Genomic DNA, 17277 nt, shown 5'->3' with positions numbered 1-17277 from the left:
TCCAACTTAATTATTTTTTTTGGTAGCTGGTCATTTTCTTCTCATTTCTAGTTGGGATACAGCTAAAATCCCTGTAAATTTATTCTGCAGGAAGAGGCAGAGAAGGTTATATATAATGTATAAGGTCAGTCATGGGATTATCCTTCCTGAGTGCACAGAACTAAGATGTGTCAACTAATAAGAGAAACAGTCAACAACTTTGAGGCAGGGGCAGAGAAAGCAAGGCAGAGAGGACCGGTTTGGCTCTTCTGGGTTAATTCAGCCTTTTCTTCCCGAGGCTGAAATCCAGGGCTCACAGGGATTTGAAGCCTTAAACGCTGATGTCAGGAAGAGGGGAAAAGGAAGCGATCCAGGGAATGCCGGTGAAAGCTGCCAAGCATGCAGCAGGGAAGGCCCATGGGCAGGAGCACCTGTCTCTCCTAGCCAAAAATCTGGATTAGCTGCACTAATGGGACTTTCCAGCCATCGCTTGGGAGCTTTGTAGAGCTAAGGGAAAACATGAGTGTTGTGAGACTCATTATACTGCTGCTTTGTGGTTTGGGGTTGATGCAGCTATTCAGGCAACGCTCAGTGTTTTGGATTGTGAAAGCCACAGCACTTGTTTCAGGTCTCACAGAGAGGTTTGCATTTACAGTGTGCCACGTCATTCTTTAACCAAAGCTTTACATGAAGACTGTAGAAGAATAGAACTGTTCAACATAGCACATGCATCAACATTTCACATAGCAAGGGAGGCAGGTGCTCTTAACCGAATGGAAACCAACCTCTGCTGGCATGTGAAAGCCTTGTATTACAAACCTTACAGCTTCATTTTACAGAATCTCTGTTCATATCTTTTATAGGAAGAATGTAAGAAACAAGGTTTTCTGATAGTCTGTTACTCTGGAATCACTGAGGATCTCTCTGCATCTGCAAAACAATTGACAGAGCCTCAGCTGAAGCTAGTGAAACCTCCCAAACTTGAGTTAGGGCATGGAGACTTTAGCAGTATCATTTATTTTTAAGATACAGTCTGATGGGAGGAGATAACAAAACCTGTAGTAGCTGTGCTAAACATAAAACCTCTTGCAAACTCTAGTGATCTAATACAAGCCTCATGCAGGATGGCAGCTGTAGTAATCATGACTAATAACTTGCTCTTGGATCCTTTTACTCAGCAGTCTGAAATTGGTAACTGCTACCTAAATATAGTGAAAAAGTGACTCTGAAAGATTCTGTGTATTTGTTTCAGTCTTTATTATGAAAATGAAAGCTGGACACTTCATGAGAAAAAGTTTGAAGTCTCTCATATAAAAGCCCTCAGATATGAGTGCTTTGCATTTTCAGCTGGGTTGACACATTGTCAGCATTTTTTGATGTTGTGATGGATAAAAATTAACATGTATTTAAGCTTGGCGTATCGTGTCCTGTTATCGGTTTTGCAGTTCTACCCCAAAATGGAAACACTAATTAGAAAAAAGGTGTGTAAAGAACAAACTTGGCTGGAAATTACATGCTGCTGATTGAATAATGCATCAGACTGTCACAGCAACAGTTTTGTAGTGACTCAAGCTTTATGAATATTCACCAGAGTTGTCCTGGATGGAAGAAATTCAAAACATTGCTTTCAGAGAACTGCTAAAATCTTGGGTCTCCTTTACTGGGAGCAAATGTTTGCTGTGTTAACAAAGCACTTGTTGTGCAAGGAGAAGTTGATGGGACTGTTTTGCTTTACACACACAGTATCAGTGCTGTCATCCGTGGTGGTGTGGGTACTCAACAAATACCTCATGAATAATCTTTTATTTAGGCAGAAATAATGCAAAACTATCAAGCCACACTTCTCTCTGCTTGATTTACATCTAGGAGAGAAGCATACAGCAGCTGATAATCACAGAATCACAGAATGCTGGAGATTGGAAGGGACCTTGAAAGCTCATCCAGTCCAATCCCCCTGCCGGAGCAGGAACACCCAGATGAGGTTACACAGGAAGGTGTCCAGGTGGGTTTTGAATGTCTGCAGAGAAGGAGACTCCACAACCCACCTGGGCAGCCTGTTCCAGTGTCTGTCACCCTCACCATGAAGAAGTTTCTCCTCAAATTTAAATGGAGCCTCCTGTGTTTCAGTTTGTATCCATTACCCCTTGTCCTATCATTGGTTGTCACTGAGAAGAGCCTGGCTCCATCCTCGTGACACTCACCTTTTATATATTTATAAACATTAAGGAGGTCACCCCTCAGTCTCCTCCAAGCTAAAGAGCCCCGGCTCCCTCAGCCTTTTCTCATAAGGGAGATGCTCCACTCCATCATCTTTGTTGCCCTGCGCTGGACTTTCTCCAGCAGTTCCCTGTCCTTCTGGAACTGAGGGGCCCAGAACTGGACACAATATTCCAGGTGTGGTCTCACCAGGGCAGAGTAGAGGGGAAGGAGAACCTCTCTGCACCTACTAACCACCCCCTTCTAATACACCCCAGGATGCCATTGGCCTTCCTGGCCACAAGGGCACAAATGCCATTTACACCTTCCCCACAATAAGCTGTTAACCTGTCCTCATCCTTTCTATCACTGCTGCTGTCTGTGAAAGAGGAGCTGTGGTCCTGGGCAGCAACATTCACTCAGGATATGGAGCCTGCAAGACACTGGCTGTTCTTCCTTATAAAAGCAACTCCCTCCATCTGCAGGCTCTTCCTTGATGACCCACTCAGCTGAATTTCAGCTGAATTGCTACAAGGCTTGCTAGGACCTGAGAAAACTGCTGCCCTATTTGGCATGAATATGAGCATGAGTATTTACCTTGGGAAAGTTGTGCTTCCAGGTAGCTTAGAATAATAGCCCTCCCGTGCCAGAAAAAGCCTGGATTTAATCATTGCAACATTTCTAAAATGGTGGAGAGCTATGACATCGTGGGCCAAGGATATCACAGAAGCTGAACTCAAGGTGAAGGTCTGTCTTACACTTTTTAATTTTACCAGAAGTTTCTCTGTTAATTTATGTATCATACGTATTTTTTGCTGATGTGCTCTCAGTTCACATGTACAAACAAGATAAACCAAAGTATGCCAATTGTTGCAGAATAAAATTGCAGAGCTATAACTGACTGACAGCTGGAAATCTGGTAGCATTGAAGCCTGTTATCTGGAAACTTCTGCCAAAGTGCTGACAACACTACTTCTGTCTGCGGTATAGATTTAATTTGAGTTTGGTCTGTTTATTTTTTTCACTTTGAAGAATTATTTCTGCAGTCTAGGAGAAGTCTATGAAAGAAGTTAATGCAGAAGATTGTTTCTAGGATTTCATCTTAGTTAAGTTTTCCTATGTAACATGCAGCTGGCTAGCTCACCATTCCTGTGGTGTGTTACATCAGTTTTACTGTCAGAAATCTGCAAGCAGTCAAGCTTTTTGATTAGTAATTCAATGGAGGAAAATATTTATTTGGTATTTTGCTTTTGTCCTAAATCTCTACTTTCCACACTATGTTAGTGCAACAAAACGCAGTTGAGTTTTATCAATGAGCTCTCCTGAGTGTTTGTCACATCATCTGTCTGCATTCTGGCATGTTGGATCTGTATTTCCTTGAAACAGTAGCTTTGGGTAAAGAACGTAAGATAGTTTGGTCTGGATTCTCAGAAAGCACTGTGTACCCTCTGCTGTCCAACTTTCTAAAACCACTGCCTAGTTGATACGTTACTTTCAACTCATTTAGATGGTCATACTAGAAAAGAAATTGTTTAAGTCCTTTATTACAAAGATCAAAAGTCATAGTTACCATTTACATACACAATTTACAAATTATTCACAAAAGGAATAACAGATACGCAAGAACCGACAGCTTCAACCCAAGTTGGGGATAGGACAGTGTATATATTTCCCTGCTTTATTTACTGGAAGAAAAGATATGTTTATTTTTTGTTCTCTGTATGTGTTAAACACTGATCTAGTGTTTATGTATTAATAGCACCTTTAGTCATAACCATGCAAATGCTTACATGTTTATCTTTATTTGAAAGAGTGCAATGCATGTTATAAGCCTGCGCTGGGAGCTGTACTCTTCACACTGCTGAGTGTTTGTTGGTCAGAAATCCTGTTGATTTTGGTAAAATAAAGTGGTCAGGCTTGAAAAAGTTGATGTGTAGGATTTCACTGATTAGAGCAATGTGTCATTAAAACAAAAACGGAGATTACTGTCAGAACTCTAAGAACTCAACTGAGTATGGCTGCTATATCTTTCAAGAATACTATATGAACTTTAGATAATAGCCATGTTGTTAGATGTCTTAGATGCCACAACTGATTTATTGCATTTCCTTTATTCAGGTTAGCATGTTTTATACTGTTTCCTAGAGCTATTTCAGAGACTGGAAAACTTAACAAAGAATCCTTTGAGAGATTGGATAAATTAGCAAACTTTGCAGAATACCTTACAGCACTTAACAAAAGGGAAAATGAGTTTCCACATCCCTTGGTATGAAAGCACAATATCAACAGTGCAGTAGCTGCCATTTCGCTAAACCTACAAATATCCATAATTTGCACTTTTTGCTGTCCACTGGGATAACATGTTTGACAAAATGCTTGAAGGAGCACACCGATTTAGGAGAAGATACAAATACAGAAATCACCAATGTGATGTTGTATCCAAATTCTAAGCAATAAAGCAAAACACTTCACAAAAGTTGATATGTCTAGTGGACCTGTTTAGTTGGCATAAGCCAAATACTTATGACACTATTATGATGATACAACTTTCTACCCAGCTATGAAATACTTTTTTATCATGAACTTTACAGTATTTGCAGGGCGACAGATAAAGAACATTGCAGATGCCATGGTAAACTTAAAATACTGTAATAGGCAAAGATTTCAGTGGCACCACCTGTACGTACAATGTAGTTGTTGGAACCTTATGGAACAGAACAAGGTTACAGCATGCCTTTGTTAAGGCTTCTTGCTGGTTTAAAAAGATAGATTTCTCTTTAGGGAGATTGTCCAGCAGTAGTGGTTTCACATCTCTTCAGTGGAAGGTCTCTTTATTGATCCACATCAGGCTGCGTGTTTCATTTGGTTTGCATTCGTACTCAATACTGCCAAAACTGTTTCCCCATTGGCAATGGTCTCGTTTGTGGTAGTTGTAGAATTTGACTTGCCAGACTGTTTCAAAAACACCAATGTCCTTAAACTGTGAGGAAGAGGGAATATCAGTATTAGTGAGCTCTCTCTTACTGAGAAACAATACTTATGAAACTGTGGAATGTAAAACAGCTGATATAAGCGCTATTGTTCCTCAAGTCAATAAATCAAAAGATCTGTAAAGCCTGTTCTAGCAGTCACAAAGTCTTTTATGCTTAGGCATACGTAAAGCATAGCTCTCCTTGTACTGTCCTCTGGCACTTATATCTGGGAAAGGCAAGGGAGTAAAAATGTTGAAGTTCCCATATGGATAAATGTTACTAACAACAAGAATCAAAGCTATAATCCTTCTTAAGATGGCCCAGCAGTAGTTGGCCCGATGATCGCCAAGTGGCTTGTGTATACTGTAGATCCTGTAGCAGTAGTCTGTAATGATACAGGCCATTGCTTCACCTTTATACCATACCCGGAGGCTGCAGTTCGGATTGAGAGGATTCCTTCTTTTGCTCAGTTTGAAATCTTTAACATCTCTGTATTTTATAGCCTGTGTATGCGGCTTCTGGACTGAGACATGCTGCTGTTAGACCACTTATTCCTTCCCTGGTATTTTGTTCTGCTTTTTACATGAAACTTAAGCAAAAGAAGCTCTTTGTGCATTTCTGTAATTGCTAGTTGGACTGTGATAGTGCAGCTTTTCAGACTTACATAGCAGTAACACAAGCTAGGAAGGAGATAATCTGTGTGTTTAGCAGTTAAGTGTCTAATATAGTGAAGGAGAAGTGAGACATTGACTGCACGTTGTGTGATTGTGCTTGCAGCTTTGATGTGAATGAGACTATGGCTATAGTGAGTTCTGTATAATTTGTTGGTGTTTTATTTTTAGGCCTGTGTTAGACTCTCTTACAATATCAGTAAAACCTTATGAGTGAGGCTTTCCAGGATAGATTATGATTTCAGTTATTATGCTGATGTAAAATTTGAGTTCCTGTGCCTTGAGACCTTGCAGAGAATCTGAAGTGTGGGTGTGAAACCCATATGTGTTGCTGCTGGTCCCAGCAGTATGGCTTGGTGACTATGTTGTTAGAAGGTAGTGGATTCAGCGCTACTGAATCCAGCACTGTTCTTCAACGCTTTTTCCTTTTAAATATTTCCATCACTCACTTCCCTTGACTGTTTTCCATTCCCATCATGTGCCTGGGAGCTGACCTTTGATCATCTGCCTATTATAATCATACTTGCAATGTCAGTATGAAAGGCCTTTTACATAGTGACTCTTCTTGAAAGCTTTCTGTATCCAGTTTTCTCAGAAGGACATGTATTTTTTAATCCAAGATGTGGCTTATAAGATGCTGCTGCATAATGGACATTGCTTTAAACCTTCCCCCAGCCCGATGTTATAACTTAAATTTAGCCTTGACAACAGCAGGAGTTGCTGTGTGCTGTTAGTGGAAGGTTTTTATTTGGCTGCAGCTCCAAGTGTTACCTTAAAGGAGTAGCTGAAATATTTCTGCTGCTTCCTTTGACAAAGAGAGAATCAGATGTACAGGCTACTGTATCTCTCCCAGCAACTAAAACCTTAATTAAGGATTTTTTTACTATCTTTGGTAGTAATCCTGATACACTCATAATACTAGATAGTAAAGGTTAAGCACATTGGATATTTCTGTGCACAATCCACACAGAGGAATTGTCAGAGAGGAGCATCAGACACTGTCAGTCTGGAAACTGAGGAAGAAAAGGCATTTCTAATATCCTTTGTAGAAGGTGATGTGATACAAGAGCAGTATTTCATTTCATTAATGTATGGACGATCTGAATTTCAACAAGATAGAGGAAGAAAACAAGTTCTGTCTTCCTCCAATGACCCAGTTTACTGAGCTACCCTGAGTAGTTTGATTGCTGTGGATTTCCAGGAGAAGGAAAGAATTAATTGCAGAGCTTTTCTACCATCATGTGCATCTCCACCAGCCAGTACTTAGCATATGCAGCAGCTCTGTGGTGTAAGGAGTGTTCTGCATCCTCGGAGCTTCCCTGAATTCCCGGAGCTCCTGCATCTGAATCCTCACTCCTCTACTGGGCCTGTATATGGGTATCCCCAGGGAGTAGAGGTGGCCTAAGTCTCTGTAGGTCAAGCTTAGAAGCTTATTTCCCTGCCTGCTAGTCTCTGTCATCCAGTGCTATAGGCATGAATATTTATATAGTTATTATTATATAGTTATTTAATCACCACATCTGAATTGGCATGGTAGGATGATTTGATGGCTATTTATTTCTGGGAATAGAAGTCTAGCTTCTGTATTCAATCTTAGATCAAGAATAAAATGAGACCCAAAAAGAGGTTTGTAATTTAATTCAGACTGTTTGCTAGACAGTTTAGCAGTTTCTGGATAGAGTGTGTAACTGAGTGTTCAGGTAACAGAAATATCTTCAGATTCTGGAATTCAGAAACAGGGTTGTTGTTTTATGTGTATAAACTATGGCTGTAGCAGGTCAGATGTCTACTAGCCAGTCAAAGTAGGAGCATAAACAATTATTTGCTTAGAGTTTTAAAGCAGATGGGGAGATAAATTCTTATGGGCCTTTATGGACCTTCTGTCTTTCAGGTGTTAGATTGGCAGTATGAGACTAGTTTTTAACTGCAGGACTGACCTCACAGTCTACAGGGTATTTCAGAAAGATGGACCCGATTTCAAGTGATAGTGATTTCAAATTGGGTCCATCTTTTTGAAATACCCTGTATTTGTATTGTGAATTCACTTTTTATGCCTTAAATAGTGTCCTTATCTCCCTAGGATGCATCAGGATCCTGCCTGTTCTAGAAAAGGAAGTGGGGGCAGAAGTTCCTCCTAGTTGGAGGAAGTAGGAAAATGTAAAACTGTGTGCAATAACCCAGTTTTGATGATTCGGGAAGTAGGTACTAGAAGCAGTTTTCAGACTGGGGTATCTGAAAATGGTTCCCTAAATCTGTTATGGTTCTGTCTAGCTAAGCAGCTAAATGATGAGTTAAACATGTAAATCCCTGTTGAGTTGCCTATATTTAATACTTAGAAGTGTCGATTGTGAACATTTAAGCCTGTGCTGAAGAACCTATCTATCAAGATCAGATTTTAAAAGGGGCTGAGGACCTGCTTAATGCTCAAAAATCATATTAGCTTCATGGTTAATATCCCAGGATTTGATTTGTAAAAGCAACTGTTTGGACAAATGTGGCTACTCATTCTGATGCTGCAATGAACCATCTCAGAGCCTGTATCTGAAAATCAGACCCTCCTTGCATTTCTTGGAATTACTTCATTTGTGATTTGATTTGGTTTTCTCCATAAGAAAATATAAACTTCCAGATTTCCAGAGTTCACATCAGTGCTACACTTAAGGGTAGAGGCCGCTATCAGAATAGCGATGCCATAGTCAAAGCAGCTGATTTTTTGGGAGCGCTGCCATTTCACCTCCTAGCATAAGGGCATTGTGAAATATAACTGCAATACTCAACAGTGGCATCCAGCAGCCCTCTCCTGCTGGTTGGGAAGTCATACTGGTGTTTGGTTTTCCCAGGTGTTAAAAGGAGGTGACTGTATAGAAAAGCAATCAATGTGGATAAATACTTCGGAGTAGTCTTATTAACCTAAGATTATGAAGTGGTAACTGTTAATGTGATGTGGGCCTCCAAAATTGAGTTGAGCATGCTGTAATTATTCGAAACACCAACCGGCGATGCTACAGTTCTTATTCAGAAGGGGATTGCCGTGCTAAATGATTATTCCAGAAAAAAATAGTGAAGATAAAGATCAAGATGAAATCTTGCATGCAGTGAACAAATGTGAGAAAAAGCTGAAATCTGGTGGGCTTGGTGAGGTCCTAAAGCCGTGTAAGTTGGAACAGGCCCTTAAGAGAGCTTCAGGTGAAGGTGGCTTACTGCCCAATTTCCATAGAATAAACAGCAGGAATCCCTCACAACTACTATGAGGAGAGGGAAAAAACCCCAAACAACCAAACCAAAGCTGTAACAGAACAAATCTCCCTCTGAACATAAGTGCACTACCCAAAGAGTGCTGTGAAAATCTGCCTGCTGCTCTTTGTGTCTTCTGTCAGCTCTGCTCCTGGCTGGAGCTTTTGTCATCTGACATTGAGGCCATGGCATGTACTGATTCTGGCCCTTGGAGATTTTCTTTATGTTTGGGATGGGAAGCCCCTTGAATAAGAGTTTAGCTTTGTGGATGCAGAAGAGGTGGGTGGTTCAGCTCATATTTCTTTCTGCTGCAGGGCTTTGCAGGTCTCTAGAAATCCCACTACTGCTTCCTGGCCTTTGCTGCTCCATTGGCTTCCCCTTGGGAAGCAGGGCTTGTGTTTTCCAGTTACATTCTGACCAGCAGTCCTACTGACACAAAGCAAAGAGAAGGGCAGCAGCTGTGATCAGACCGTGCCCTGGAATTTTCCCCTCTCTGGGATTTGACCCCCTGCTGCCTTCCCTTGCCTTTCCACGCCAGGCTTGGAGAACCACATACCTGCATGTTGACCTGGATGGGCTGTCTCTCCCCGCTCTTGGTGTGGGCCACACCTTCTGTGTCATAGATCCCCGTGTAAGAAGCCACCTGTGCATCTCTTGATTTCTCTTCCAGCGGGACACTGACACCCCCGATGCCCATTGTCCTGAAAAAGAGACAGGATCCAGCCTTTCAGCAGCCCTGCATGTCTCCTTCCCTGGCAGCTTAGAGCCAGTGTGTGGGCTTGCAGCCTGGCAGCCTCTGTGCTGAGGGATGCTCCAGGGATTTTAGCAGACCTGGAGGTGCTGCTGACTCACAAGGACTCCTGAAAAAATGTCAGGGCTCTGCGGTCACCCAGGGGAGGTGTAGAAAGGAAAGGCAGGAAGGATCTGATCTCAAGTCTGTGCTTTGCCCTGCTGCAGTGAGGCTTGGACGTGGTGCATCCCTGACATGCCAGGTTGTAGGGGCTCTTCCCTCTGCCTCCAGGGCAAACTGCAGGGAAGGAGGGGGAAAAGGATCTGGGGAGAGATGGGGATACAGATGGGGAGAGAGAGGGAAGGAAGTGACTCCCAAACGTGGCCTCTCTTCCGAGCCAGCTGAGCAAAGCAGTGGGAACAGCTGGGAAGGATGCAGAAACGGGGCCACCAAAGCAAAAGGGCAGGGAGCAAGAAATCACGGAAACTCCGTGCTGTCAGTCTGCCAGGAAAAAATATTAAACCTCTATAAATAAAGCAGTGGAGAAGGGAGGGCCGGGGGAGCCGCCCCGAGCAGGGAGGCTGCACTTACGTGGCCTGGACGGTGCCGGGCCGAATGGCCACCTCGATCTTGTACTTGGCTCCGGTCAGCAGCTTGATGGTGCGGTTCTGGCCGAAGCGCTGCCCATCCACCTTGAAATAGACCGCCCCGTCGTTGGGCTGGATTTTGAGGGAGACGCTGATTTTCACGAGGTTGGGGATGTCGCCCATCGCTTGTCGCCGGGGGATGGGGGGGCTGCGGGCTCTGCGCTCGTCTCGCCCCCTCCGCGGAAAGCGGCTGGTTGGGAGAGGAGAGCGAGGCTGCGATGGAGAGGAAGAGGAGGAGGGAGGAGGAAGAGGAGGGGCTGCCGGATCCCAGGCAGCCCAGCCCTTCCCAAAAGCAGCGGATGATATATTTGTTGTTTTGTTGCCGGTTGTTGTTGTTTTCCCCTTCCCTTAATCGCTGCATCTGGGCAGTGGATCCTCGCCCTTCCTGCCCCCCCCCCCTTCGCCCTATATCCCGGGTGGGTGCACATTTGCAGCTGCTGAGATTGCAGCCGGTTTCCAGGGAGTTAATCCGTCCCCGATTACTGCAGCGCTAATCGCGCCGTTCCACGGAGGGGAGCACGGGGGCGCCGGGCCAGGCGGGCGCCGCCGTTCAGCACCACGGGCGCGGACAGCGCCGCGGGCAGGGAGAGCCCACTGGGCTCGGCCCCTGGAGGGCAGCGCCCCGGGGCGGGCGGGAGGATCCCCGGGGGGACCCCCCTTCAAATCACCCTGATGAGCCCCTCACCGAGGGCTGGCTGAGCCCTCCCGGATGGGCTGAAGCATCTGGGAGCCAGAGCAGCCTGAGAGGGAGGGAAGGGCAGAGGGTTCAGGTTTTCTGGTGGGAATTTTTATTAATCACCCTATTGCAATCTTATTTTAACAGAAAAAAGTCAAACACGCCACTGTAATTGCAGTGTCAGACCAAAATCTCGTTTCTTTAAGTCTGATGCTACTCTTTATGTATGGTTGGTACTATTTCTTCAAGAAGAAAGATGTTTGAAACTGGAAGTTGTACTGAGGGAATGGCAGGAAGATGTGCCAGGTGGGGGTTAGGTTGGACATTAGGAAAACGTTCTTCACCCAGAGGGTGCTGGAGCACTGGAACAGGCTCCCCAGGGAGGTGTCACGGCCCCAAGCCTGACAGTGTTCAAGAAGGGACTGGACGACACCCTCAGACACATGGTGTGAACTGTGAGGTTGTTCTGTGCAGGGACAGGAGTTGGACTCGATGATCTTTGTGGGTCCTTCTAACTCAGGACATTCTATGATAATCCAGCCCTCTGCAAGTCTCATTCCTGTCTGACTGTCAGAGATTGCTTTTAAACCAGAAGCACGTTTGTGCGTCCTTTCAATTCTTTTGTGTTTGTTCCTGTTTGCTCTTAAAACCACAACATTCTTGTGGCTGACACAGGACTTGAGCCACAAATATATTTTTTGTTTGGTTGGACATTATGGCAGAATTAATGATTTTGTTAGGAGAAAGTCCCAGCTACATGTTGCACTGGACCTGACTTTTTCTTTGTTTTTCTAAAGCTGGGATGTACACATGGTAGTAGTATGTAGTATTGCTTAGCCAAATGGAAGATATAGCATTACTCAGTTGAATTTATTTGTGCGTGCAAGTTAGTGAATTAAATTTATTGTGAACATCAATAGAATACATTCTGTTGAAAACTTAACCTCTGAAAAAAAAAGCTGCTACTTTATTTGCCTTGATTAAGTATCTAGCTAAGAACAAGCTTCATAATGTGTTCAGCCAGCAAGGTTTCCACAAAGATAAGGGCAGGGCATGATCCCTGCATCTCAAAACTGTGTGTGTGATGGGTTTTGTGAGTAACATCCTACCTTCGATAACAGTCACTGGCAGCAGGGACTCCCCCATAGAGAGATTGCTACATACTGCAGTCGTTGCTTCTCACACTGAACAGCCAAGAGTGAAACAAATGCCATTAAAACAACAACAATAACAAACAAAACAAACAAACAAACAGCAATTCTCTATGATGAGGTAGCAGCATTATCAGTATTAGTGTATGAAAGGAAACTTTTGGGCTTTTTGAGTCACCCAAGACTCTTATACTGTCAAAGTGCACCTAATCAAAAGTAGTTGCATCTAATAAAGTAGGAAGTTGCAGGAGCTGCTCATGTCATACTGAGTGCCAACATTTTGTCATGAATCATACACTGAAGTTGATTTATTGCAAAGATCTTTGCTGACTTTAAAGGTCCTCAAAAGTAGACACCGCAAGTAGGTCAAATGAATCCCTCTGACCCTCATCTAGATCAACAATGAATGGTCTTGAAAATATCTTGGAAGTTATCAGATAAGCAAGTGGTACATACAGGTTTTCAGATGAGGAAGCAGCTGCTATATAGAGATATGTTTCTCCTATCAGTATGGTTCCACAAAAGAAGACCACATGTGCATATCTCCCCATCTTGTTTGCTCATCACAACACACTTCTCATTTTTTGTTATATTCTGCTGAAACTGCTGCACTTTGTGGCTTTTTGAAAGTTTCGCTTGCAGCAATTCCCGCTTCTGTAAGTTTAAATGTAATTCAGTACAAAATCACAGAGGCCTTACACATGGGGAATCTGATAGTATCACTTAAAGTGGTGTGTGAAGAATAATGGCCATTGCCAGGGATCAGTTTTACTCACCTCACAGGCCAGACATATCATGTTGTAGTAAATTGTGTGTAGCTGAAGACATTGATTGCAATTAGTTTCCCAAGCACACAAGAGGTCAGATCTATAATGAGGTTTTTTCCCATGTTATTTCTGCCTGAATGATCACCTTTCTGTGGACATGGTGCAGGCTGGGACTTTATTCCAGACCACTGTGGCAAAAAGCAGTAAGCTTGAGGGAGAACTAAAAAAGCATCGTATTGTGGATCATGGATGCACAGACTGAGCAACTGTTTTACTGTGTGAGAGTGAAACGTGCTGAGAGCAGAACATTTATGAAGAAGCAATTTTAAATGTAGGCCTGGCCTTTCTTTTTATCAATCTGATAACTTCATACGCCGTTAGCGCATTTTATTATCTGGTCCTACTAGATGCTCTTTATCAGTGTAGATCATGGGGAGGCATTGCCTTTGCCAGGTCTTTCTGGGAGGTTCGTTTTGTTACTGCCTACCTTAATGGCCCTGACCAGCCTCACCTGGGGCCTTCACCCCCACCTCTGCCCACCAGGCCCTATTTTAGCTCAGCCCTGGCCCTTTAGTCTCTTCCTAACTTATGCTTAGGAGTGCTGGTCTCCAGCTCTGCTACAGCCAGCTGTGGATGGGTTGATCCTGACCTGCAGACCTAAGCTTGACCTCAGCCCATCCATGGAGGTGCCTGATGCTATGGGCTGCTCCCTGGCTAGAGAAACCCATGTCCTTCCAGTCCCCATGGGGGTTTTCTATGTGCCCCAGCCCACAGGCTGCTGCATGGCTACCTGATATTAGTTGCTTGATATTCTGTAGAGAGCAAAATACCTGCAGGAAGATGGAGGCGGTGTGGTATTGCAGGAGCACAGAGCCAATGTGCTGACCTTTATGAGATTTAAAGCTAAACAGATAATCATAGATGTAGGGCAAGGTTCAGTTTCTCCTAAACCACAGCAGCAATTTACTTCCAGAAACAAAGAGGTAAACTTGTGTCCATTCCATCATTCTCTACACCTACATTTGAGAGGTGAGGGTTGGAATATTTAATGTCTTTACAAAACTGCTTTTTTCTGTTTGGTTGCCTTTTTTTAAAAACCTTCTTCAGCCCTTCAAATCTAGCTTTTGTTCCCCTGGCACCTGAGTCTTCCTAACCTGTTGTTTGGCATCAGCAATATACATTAAGCTCATTCCCTTCCCTTGGGACAGGAACATTGTGGCACTCCCCTGTAACCTGGCAACCCCTCAGTGATTTTGAAAGCAGCGGTGAGCTCCTTCAAGTGACCTGCAGCAAGTGTACTCAGCTATTCTCATCTCTCTTTTTCTTCCCAGAGCCAGGGAACTGCAGCCCTCACACTGAAGCTTCATCCTCCAAGACCTCTCTCCTGTCCCTGCTGCATCTGCATCGCGTGTATGTGTCACTGATGGGAAGCTACTGGAGGGGACAGGTGAGCGTGTCACAGGTGAGGTTGGATCCATCCAATGAAAAGTCAGAGCTAATATGCAGATAAGCCGTGGTGCGTGCTTCATGCTGGTCCAATTTGTCTGGAAATCCATTTGGTCTCTCGACTGTATCTACTCAATATGATCTCTCTGTGCAGGATAATATGTCAACCGCATAAGCCTTTCAGTATTGCTATTTATGCAGGCCTTCCCACTTAGAGTTAATGCGCTAATCCTGCTGCACAGTGCCACAATAATTAATTATATAAAATGTGCCTTGAGATCAGAACAAGATGTTTCTTTTGTGATGGCCAACCCACAGCATTTAGATTCCAAGGTGATGTGGACAATGTCTGAAATAGCCTTTTGGTGCTTTCCCCTCTGGTTATTTCTTAACACAGTGCTAAATTTGGAAATGTTCCGGTTTGGGGTTTCTTTTCGAGAATTGGATGGAAAGCCACAATCTCTCATTTGCTAAAAATAGCCATATGTGTGATCCTGTATGGCGTGAATTGTGCTGAGACTTGCGCTTCCAGCTCTCAATCACAGAATAGCTGAGAAACTGCATGTCTTCCTTGCAGATGACATGTTTATTTGCAAAGATTTGGCTCTGATTTTCAGTATAAAGACCCATTAGTCTCTCAGCTAGATCCCTTGCTCAGATAAATGGGGTGGGATTTGTTTGTTTGTTTGGGATTTGTTTTGTTTGTTTTTTTAATACTTGCAGGGGTGGACCCTGGAGTAGCAGAAAAAACCCAGACTTTTCTGAGGAAATTCTGTGACAAAGTCTCTCATACAAGAACAGATCACTTGTCAGTAAACTGAGCGAAGATATTCAGCTCTGTTGCAGATTGTGCTATTGTGACAAATGTCGCTAATCCAGCATCATGCACCTTTACCTACTTTGGACAGAAATGGGGTGAACAGGGTAAGTTATAGCAGGTTACCACATTACAGGTTACTTTCTCCTTATGCCAGACAAAGCTCTTTCCTCCCCTCTGTGGAGAGCTAGAACTAATACAGCCCTTTCTCTCTCTTGTATCCAGTGCTGCTCTTCAGGAGTGGCTGCACGAGGAACACACACGTCAGCAGTCCAGGCTGTCCCTCACACCTGCCATGGCCACTGTATGCTTAAGGACCATTTAGCTTCATGTGAATAATTTTGCTGATCAGCACATTTCTGCCTGGGGGAAGATGAAGTGTTGATTCTCCTGTGGCGATGTGCAATAACATGAAACTGAGCCTCAGTGTTAAAAGAAAGGGATCATTCCAGACATGTAAGTTAGAAGGGCAAAAGGAATAGCTGAGCTTTGAAGATGAAATAGAAACAATGTAGAGAAATAAGTGTTATAAAAGTAGTTGCTTCTATCTAGTATTGGATCGAGGTAATTTTATGCTTTGACACTGAGTTGCTTGAGTAGCTAATGGTAAATTCTGTAGTCATTGGCTTGGTGCCACCGTGTCTAGAATTTCATGTCACACCTCCAGGGGCTTTTCCTGCAGGTAAATGAGAAACTGAACTTCTGCAAAATTGTGGAGTCAGCATCCTTTTCTGTTCCTATTAAACCACTTTTTTCAGCTAAGGTCATTTAGTTGTTCTGTTTGAAGAGGATATGTCCCTGGACATTTCATATTGTCAATTTATAGCACAGATCCTGTCATCCTGACTCAGCACAAACGCTGAGCCAGCAGGAGCAGGTGAGCAGGAAAACCTGCGGAAAGGCTGCCTGCAGGGGGGGAAATGCTGGCGGATTCTTTTGGCTTTGTTCCCCATAAGCCCTTCTACCTGGAGAAGCGGTTTCCTTTCCTCAGGCCTGAAGGGCAGCAAGGTAGAGACAGAAGGAAGAACCAGTTCTTAGGCTCTGATGCTCACCTCAGGCTCCATAGCATTATGACCTCAAGGCAGCTAATAAAGGGATAGTTTGGCTTCCAGTCACACAGGGAAGGGTGTTTAATTTGAGTTGTCCTTGTCTCTGACCTGTATTTTGGGGTTATCCATTCAGAGAAGAAAAAAAAAAAAAGTAGTATACCCTTTCCCAAAAGGGAACCACTGGAATGAAAGGGAAGAGAAGGAAATCATTCATCTTCTTAAAGCAAAAGGAGTTACTGACAGAAAAGGACATTAAACAGGAGGAGTCTCTGTGCTCCAGAGTCCAGCAAGCGTCATTTCAAGGCTTATGGGAAATGAAGAAAGCCTTCACAGAAATGTAACTCAGAAATTCAGTTTGATCATCTCAACTCTGAAATACACCTTCAATTTATTCCCGGCCCTGGGACTGCTAGACAGATTCTTTGCTGTAAATATAACACAAAGCTTTTTAATTACTTTTTAGTGATAAACTTGTATCTTGGTTTCCAAAGAGCATGAAGTTTTTATTAGGTATGTGCGAGTTTCTGTCTAATAATTTTAGAACCTGCTGGCTGATGTCAAGCACACTCGACAGCCAGAGAATTGGAAACCATATATTGAATCTTTGATTTTCAAACTGCCTAATAGATGGTTGGCTTGGACAGCAATTATGGCCTTCAACAGCAATCAGGTCCTCACAATAGCATGATTTACATGAGTGAAGGAACAATGTATTGAGACTCTGAACAACCTAACAATGCATAAAAACATTGCAAGGTGAACGCACTGCCAAGCTTATAGCCTGAGATTGCTGGTACGCACAGGTGCTTGCTTGAAGATGGGACTGGAGGGGTCATTGAAGCAGCAGGTGGTTGAAAAGGTCTGGAAAGAAAAATTTCAATTCAGACAGTGAGGATAAACATTTGATAGTTTGAATAGTGAAGCACTAATAGAGATCACAAA

General features: G+C 43.4%; 1 protein-coding gene across 1 annotated transcript; it reads right to left on the bottom strand.

The window, feature by feature from the left end:
- Nucleotides 1-3709: 3709 nt before the first annotated feature.
- On the bottom strand, nucleotides 3710-10615 carry CNRIP1 (cannabinoid receptor interacting protein 1). Its single transcript, XM_082047932.1, has 3 exons — nucleotides 10374-10615; nucleotides 9609-9753; nucleotides 3710-5155 (listed from the first exon to the last, which is right to left on the bottom strand). Exons 1-3 carry the CDS (start codon nucleotides 10550-10552, stop codon nucleotides 4991-4993), a joined length of 489 nt encoding a protein of 162 aa, XP_081904058.1. The 5' UTR covers nucleotides 10553-10615; the 3' UTR covers nucleotides 3710-4990.
- Nucleotides 10616-17277: the final 6662 nt, after the last annotated feature.

Source organism: Streptopelia decaocto (assembly GCF_964273445.1).
Source record: "Streptopelia decaocto genome assembly, chromosome: 3".
In the NCBI taxonomy this organism is placed as follows: Eukaryota; Metazoa; Chordata; class Aves; order Columbiformes; family Columbidae; genus Streptopelia; species Streptopelia decaocto.
The sequence above is the reverse complement of the archived record's forward strand: the minus strand, read 5'-3'. Positions and strand labels throughout refer to the sequence as shown.

Bases quoted from the DNA above. Each gene is read 5' to 3' on its own strand.
- CNRIP1 (XM_082047932.1), bottom strand. From the start codon at position 10,552: ATGGGCGACATCCCCAACCTCGTGAAAATCAGCGTCTCCCTCAAAATC. The intron at 9,754-10,373 runs GTAAGTGCAGCC...TCTCTTTTTCAG, and splicing joins CCCGGCACCGTCCAGGCCAC to GACAATGGGCATCGGGGGTG. The intron at 5,156-9,608 runs GTATGTGGTTCT...TCTTCCTCACAG, and splicing joins CCATCCAGGTCAACATGCAG to TTTAAGGACATTGGTGTTTT.